The sequence below is a fragment of the Macrosteles quadrilineatus genome, unplaced genomic scaffold (assembly GCF_028750875.1).
Source record: "Macrosteles quadrilineatus isolate MER2022 unplaced genomic scaffold, UCM_ALF_1.0 Scaffold_4__1_contigs__length_99947679, whole genome shotgun sequence".
NCBI classification, from domain to species: Eukaryota; Metazoa; Arthropoda; class Insecta; order Hemiptera; family Cicadellidae; genus Macrosteles; species Macrosteles quadrilineatus.
In genome coordinates this window covers 34920916-34928871 of record NW_026542597.1, presented here as the reverse complement: position 1 = coordinate 34928871, position 7956 = coordinate 34920916, and the positions used below count along the sequence as shown (strand labels likewise).

General features: G+C 33.5%; 1 protein-coding gene across 2 annotated transcripts in view; it reads left to right on the top strand.

Moving 5' to 3' along the window:
- Positions 1-253: 253 nt before the first annotated feature.
- The window catches only part of LOC128992248 (uncharacterized), a 28457-nt gene continuing 20754 nt past the window's right edge, over positions 254-7956 (top strand). The window contains exons 1-2 of one of the 2 annotated variants that reach the window (XM_054415724.1): positions 254-385; positions 609-759. In XM_054415724.1, the coding sequence (XP_054271699.1) occupies positions 707-759 (53 nt within the window). In that variant the 5' untranslated portion in view covers positions 254-385; positions 609-706. Of the gene's footprint in view, positions 760-7956 lie in introns of both variants that reach the window. The other variant, XM_054415725.1, reaches the window with a different exon arrangement.

Genomic DNA, 7956 nt, shown 5'->3' with positions numbered 1-7956 from the left:
CCATTTAATAAGGAAGTATTAAAGTAGATAAAACACACTTAAATGTGTTAGTTGGTCTATGGATAAACTTGTATTATTCTTAAGCCCGTGGGTGGGCATTGGGCAGAATCTCCAGAGCTAGGCAAACATCACAGCTGCATAGCTTAAATGTTTGGCCCAGTTAAGCTGTCGATGTCAATGTCAAATTCAAGAAATAAAATATCAGCCATACGTCAATATTTCAATTCAATACAAACCAAACAAATACATTCAGTCAGGGCAAGACCAAGACCGTAAATGGTAAAATCAAAATCTGGTCAATTTTAAAGAATCGGGCTATTTTTGCAAAATGCAGAGTGCAGAGAGAGGTGCATATTATCAATTCACGATAGTTAGAGGGCGCCAGGTAACCAAATAATAAATCTGTCAAATAGGCCTAAAAATAATTATTTGAGCTAAAATTTACAATACATGAATACATGGTACAAACGTTGAGTATTGTCAATATTATCAAAGAGGAAACATTTACTTACACCAGTTTGTAGGAACAACAATCTACAAACGTTTCATTCACATAATTACTGCTTTATTGTTAAAAAATGCATATGTACCAACCTGTCTGTTTAAAGGTTAATTTCTACTAGGCCCTGTCGCCTGGCAGCTATCCCTAACATTTGGGTTTAGACCTCCACTCCCTAGGTCTACTTGGGTCAATACCGTAACCAAAATGATGCCATTCTTTGGTTTATATGCTCCCAGGAAACCTAATCCTAATATTAGGTGAGTCAAGCAAATTAGGCTACGTTAATCTCAGCATGTCAATAGAAAAGTTGGTGATAAACAACTGTTTGTATAGAGAAGTGTACTATAAAATGAATAGTAAGGCCTAGGCCTATATTATTTTTTGTTAACACATTGACCAAGTATAAGTAAGGATTTGAAGAATTTTTGAACTAAGTTATATTTAGGTCTTAAATTATAGGGTAAGATTTCTATTTAAATTATAATTAGGCCTATCATAAAACGTTTGTTGGAATTGTTAATTTTTATCATACCTTCTGGGTAATTATTCCGTATATGTGCCTCCAAACGAATTTTTAGTTTTGATATCTTACTGGATAGTTTTTTACCTCCTGAATCCAAATATACCATTATTTTTCACACCTGATGAATATTTCTCAAGATATCGCACCGCCGTAATAATATACAACATTGCAATAAACAAGGTAGGATGGATGACATTTACAAGTGGAATGAACTATGGGTTAAGTAAACCAACCAGCTGATTGTTTCCAATCATAGTCAAGCAAGACAACTTTAATTAGCTAACTCTCTGATTCTGCAATATGAAAATCGCCTGATTAAGTTACAATGGGAATGTTGCTGAAAGTCAACAGTCCCGGAAGATCAAATAATTTATACCTGTGCCGCTAGGTCAAAAACTACAATGTTTGCAGTGTCTGTAGATCAAAAATCCCAGAAAGTCAAATAGTACAGTCCGGGCTAAAAGTTTAGTCTATGTTAAAGCAATTGACTTATTGGGAATTTGACCTAATGCAACAGCAGGATTAATATAACGAAATACGGTAAAATACAAGTTCAGTTTCGCTGAGTCAAAAGTGTCGGAAGATCAAAAGCAATAAAAGTGAACGTCGATTCAGTGTAAAGTAGACCTCCTGCAACGCTTACTACACCAACAAAACTCGCTTTTAGTTACTTCGTGTTTTGTCATAATTAGAATAGAGCTAAAATTATCATATTTGGTACATAGCTTATTTATTAATGCTTCTTGCCAACTGTTTGGTCAACACTGTAAATAGGAATAGTTTATGTAATGAAAAGCCTTTCGTCAAAATTTGTGGCATAAAATACACGCAAGGACGATCTGAACATTTCTGGTTATTATATACGTTTGTAAAAGGAGATCCATTTAATTGTAGAACTATTTTATGAGTTATAATGTAGTCTACATATAAACTGTGTAATGTATTACGCCACGGAAGGGTTGAAACCTGTCCAAACTATCATATATATTATTATAACGTAAATGGGGTTTTTTCACGATTCTGAATCAACCAGTCGATGGATTTTCATTAGTTTTGTGTTGAAAGAAAGACAATTTTGAGAACTAGATAATTTCAAAGCCATAATTTAAAATTAATGTCCCAGTTTTTTATAAATTAAGTTTTAGTTTTTAAAAAGTCTAGCAGCCGATGCTAACCTTCTCCAATAAGTCAATGCTTCTAGCTAGCTTTTAGTACATTATAATTTGCTTAACATAACAGCTGTAACATTCAGTATTTGTGACACAAATTCAGCATTTGGAAGAAAATTCAAATACATACTTATGGTTGACTTATTTATACTATGTATGTGTAATGCTGACCATTGATACATTTAATTCTTCGGTACGAGGATGGCAGTTTAATTAAATGTGCATAGTAAAATACAGTAGTAGGATGTTCAAATTATTTTTTAAAGTATTCTTTGTAATCATCGATTTGTTTTAGTCCAATATAATTTGTTTTAACTAACAGCTGGTTGAATGTGCTATGTATACTTATAAAAGGCAAAGCCCTCACTGACACACTCACTCTCACTCACGCATCATCACTAATTCTCCCACTTCCCATTTACCTAGGAGGCTGAAATTCGATACACCGATTCTTTGGGCATTAAATAGGAAAACTAAGTAGTTTTTATTATGATCGGGCATTCGGGCTCCGCCCCAGTGGCTCTGGAGTTTCCCATCTTAACCTTATGATTTTTCATATTTAAAAGGAATTAATGAATCATAACAGCTGTGTCAATTTAACAATTTATGACAACAGCTAATTTGCAACCAAAAGCTGAGTGAGCGTTTCGAACGAACTTCAACCTGGAGGCGAGTTAACCCCAAGGCAAGTGAGCTCAGCGAACGAGCTCCAACCTAAAGGTGAGAGAGCGTAGCGAACGAACTTCAACCAGGACTTGATTGAGCCATGCGAACGAGCTAATCTTGAAAATTAATTAGTTTAACGGGGCAAAGCCAGCGGGTACAGCTTGTTATTCTATAGAATTATTAGGTTTTTAGCTGTCATCGTTATTCGGGGACCGAGCAGGTCCCTAGGGCCGCAAAATTAGCTGCCCGCTTACTTACTTAAAACATGAATGCATATTAAATACACAATCAGTATCCATAGAATTATTTTATTGTCACCGTTGCCTAGCAACAATTTATTTTTATTTTTGCTGATGCCTCGAATTATTTCTTCACATAACCTTAAAGTTGTAGTTGTGCTAACCATCAGTGTGCATTATTATAGAGGTGAATAGTGGCAATAGGGTATAGTGTGGTGCAAAATAGCGTTCGTACCACGGACCGAAATGGTTTTGCAGCTCTCGATCGAGACGAAGTCGAACTATCTCGAGCCGGCAAAACCTTATTTTTGGCCCTAGGTACGAAATATACTATTAAATGGGTTGTAGCTTAATCGGGTTTCAACTTTATTTAATTTACAGTCTGTTTCAAAAGTAGAAAAATAAGCAAATACATTAACAATAATACAACGTTAAAAGTATAGTGATTTACCACTCTCAACACTAGCTGACAAAGATAATTTTGATAACACAGCCGAATCTGAATGGGAGGTTTAAATGTCGTAAATGGTGTTGTGATTGTCCAATAAATTTAGTGCAAGATGAGAGCTCGCCTTGTGGTCGGAAACTTGACCAAAAGTATGTATTTTTCCAACTTATCTATATTTACCCTATGCTATAAATAAGACATGTAAATGGAATTTCTTCTATTTGGTTTTATTTTCTGTTTACATTTAGTTGTTATTTCGTTACCTACATGGCAACCCATACGGCCCAAGTTATTTTTAAAATTTTAAATTCGTTTCTTGTGTTTATTTTTGAGCCTATTTTAATTTATAAAGGGATTCATCACATCTACAGGAAAATGTCTTTCATTTGGTACCAACCGCGTGTAATTCGTTCCAGTAGTATGGTCAGGCTAGCTGTCATAAGTTTTGCAAAAGTTGTTTTGTATAAGACGATTTTGAATGATTTTCCAATTTGATTATCTTTTTTCACTAGATTTTGTAATTTCTTCTTTGACTTTTCAAATTCTAAGATTATTATGAAGTGTTCTGTTAGTAACAAACCAAGGTGCGTTGACAATTTTACGTAGCAATTTTGATTGGTATCGTTGAAAAATTTCAATGTTTGATGTACTTGATGATCCCCAAAGTTGGATCCCATAAGTCCAAATTGGTTTTATAACTTTTCTGCAAAGTAACATTATTTTGTGTACTAAGTTTTGATTTAGATCCAAGAAGACAATTAAGCTTAGTTATTTTAAAATTTAGATATTGTCTTTTAGTCCAGATATGTGCCTTCCAATTAAGCTTTGCATCTAAGTGCATGCCCAAGTATTTTATTTCTGTTACTTTAGGGTGGTAAATATTGTTCATGGATACTGGAGGACATGTAGCCAGATTTAGGGTAAAAGTAATGTTTTCTGATTTATTTTCACTAATTTTGAACCTCCATGTTTTAAACCAATGTGAAATTTCATCCAAGTTTAACTGTAAATTTGCTGTAGTTTGAACCGGTTTGTCGTGGACAGATAAAATGGTCATATCATCCGCAAATGTGGCAACGATAGTATTTACAATTTCTGGTAGGTCCGATGTAAAGGGAATATACAAGTATGGTTCAAGTACGCTTCCTTTGGGGATTCCTGATTCTATAGGGTAAAGGTCAGTTAAATAATTTTGATGTTTAATTTGGAAAGTTCTGTTTGTAAGATATGATTTTTAAATATGAAAAACTGAATGGGGTAGCTAAATGTGGCATTCTTGTCAATAGTTCGATATATCGATAGTAATATACACTAACACAATCGTAATAAACGAAATAATTTAATTATATTTACTAAACAGATGCTTGTTTGCATTAGCAAAATAAATAACAATTTAGAAGTCATTTTGAGAAGTTATCTTAGTATTTCTGTTAAAGAAATGACATTTCTTCATAATCTTAACATCTCAAATTACTTTAATACTTTCTTCTGAAATGGCTACCATACTAAATTCAAACTCACATAACAAGAAATTAAATAACATCTAAACATAAATTAAAAAGTTTTACACCACAATTAAAAAAACAAATGTACGATTGCTCTTGCTCATTCTTCGTCAGATTAGGCATAGGCACGAGACCCTCCTTCATTGCGCAGTCTGTAGTCTTGGAGATAAGAGAGATATGCGGTAAAGATAAGCAAGAACTGGAAAGGTCCGTTGTGGGTTTGCAATATTTATCTCAAAATTCAGCGCAAGGTTAACTAAATTTTGGAATTAGGGTCTGAATACGTGATTGGTGAAATCCAGGAGGCAATACTGAACTTGCACTACTTATGTTTTATCGCATTTTTTACCTTATCTACCAAAATTATGCTATTTTCCTTTGGCAATTTAGGGGGAAACGACTATTTCACCCTGAAAATCACGTTTGGAAATCGAGAAAAGCTTTAGAAATCGGCGATTATAAGCGCTTGAAAAATCTTTTTTTCTTTTAATGGAAGCCTATTTTTTATTATTCGAGTCATTTCAAACTTCTTTTCCTCTTGCACTTTTTCAGCAAACACATATTTCACCACGAAAAACACGTTTGAAAATCGTTAAAAGCGTTATAAATCATTAATATCGCCACATTTGACTGGTAAGTGTCAATAAAAGAGTGTAAAAGAGTCCTTGGAGCCTAGACGTTGTAACTCATAAAACAATGTAAGAACTACAAAGACAATTTATAATTTAACAATATACTAGATATTTAAATTACAATCACTCTGATGTTTGAAAAAATACTTTTGGACTGTAAATAAATCTCCAGCTGCTGTCTGAAATTAACGTAATTAACATCGCTCTTATGGGGGACAAATCCAAGATGGCTGTTAGCTTTCATTGACTCCACTGGAGAACAATAAAAAACTACAAAGAACATTTCTAATCTCACACTATACTCGATGTTAAATTATAATCACTTTGGTGTTTGAAAAAATATTTTTGGACGATAAATCGCTCTTCAGCAGCTGTTTGAAATTATCCAAAATGGCCACTAGCCTCCAAGGACTCCCTAAAATAACCTTTAGCTGAGCTCCTCAGCCCTAACCTAAGCTGGGTTTACCCAAAATCGGTAATTTTCGGCACTTTGCTGATCTAAGCATGGGTTAGGTTAGGTTAGGTTAGAGTAAGCTAGGTTGGATTACTTTGGTTTACCCACAAATTGGTAATTTTCGGCACTTTTCTATTTTTTAATAAGTAAGGTAAATTAATAAGTACGCAATTAATAAGTACGGTAAACCATATTACTGCAGAGGCCGGTCTTTATAAGTTATATTGTCTATGAGAGATTTATTTTGGACCTATTTGCATAAGTATGGTGATGCAAATGCAGTTGTCATCGAATTTATAATCATCGATCAGTCTAAGTTTTATTTTGTCAATAAATGTAAATATCCTTTTTGGTTAACAAAGGATGCAACCGAATCTGTAAATTAAGACAAGTATGCGAAAAACTTAAGTTTTCCAACCACCATTATTGCCTTGTTTACAACTATAAAATCGGAAGTAAAAATAACAATTAGGACAGCGTATACTAACTATTTGATTTTTGTTGTGAGTTGTATACAATATCACTTCTTTTTGAAATTATGTCAAGTCCAAGAGACATACATCTAGTTTTGTATTAAAGTCTTCTGTCAAGAACTACACGAATGTAAATGTTACTGTGGACAAGGTAGCTGAAACATTTGCAAATAGGTGTAATAAATTTAAGAATATTGTATTAGTAAAAGTATCATATACATTTGTCATTGATATCACTGTATTAAATAATGTATTACCTAATTATTTGTAGGGAGTAAATTAGTTAGTAGACTATCTATTAATCGATTTGCAAGGTACATTATGAATATTTCATAATGTAGCTTGTAAATCGATTAATGTATTTAAACCAGACGCTCGTCAAATAATGCAGTTCAAGGCGGAAATGTAGTGAGGGATACATCAGGATTAGAATGTGTGTTACAGAACAAGAAACTGATGACAATAGTTGGAATAACTAGTCAATGTCAACGCACTCGATAAAAGCGCGGGATTAAAAAAGGCGCGAATATGTGCAAGTACTACTGTATAACCAACGACAACACCTATGAAAAACCAGACATAAGCTATATTACAACCAGGCCTACGAAAAAGTCAAACTATGTAAATAATGAATCACTGAATATGATTAGACGAAATCACAGAGGTACAAACTATGTTAGATATTTACGTGGTAAAGGAGTGTAGTTTCCTGATAGGTCTAAACAACGTCATCAGTTACCAAATCAATTATTTTTACTAGTTTTAGTCATACAATTGTTCTCATTTAAACTTGCGCTATTATGCTAATTCAACCTAGGGCAGATGTAGTTCCCACAATATATCTATACTTACACGAGGAGAGCGTGGTTTCGGTGATTTTGTAAAGTAAGAAATAATAGATGTAGAAAGAAATGTGTAGATTTTGAACTTTTTTCTTTTTTCATTGATTTACTGTGTTGATTATGCACCACAGTGCTTTGTACTGTAATTATTTTCTGCCATTATGAAAAATTCATTGCCAATATTTCTTTCAAGGTCCCTTGCATTATTTTGCGTGTACTAATATGTACTAGGTGTACAATGCAGTTGTCTGCTTGCAATTTTGAGCGGAGCTATCATAGTACTGTAATCCAATACTTTTGCAAAGTCAATGCTAAATATAGTTCACGTAATTGAGATGTCTCCTACAAGTCCACTAAGTCAATTGTATAATTGTTTCTCATAAATGGGATGACTACTTGTAGTATCCAAAGTCAATGCTTTATCTGTTTCTCTTAAATGAAATCTCTACTTGCAGTATCTAAAGTTAATGATACATCTATGCTAAAACTATTGCCTTGGGTGT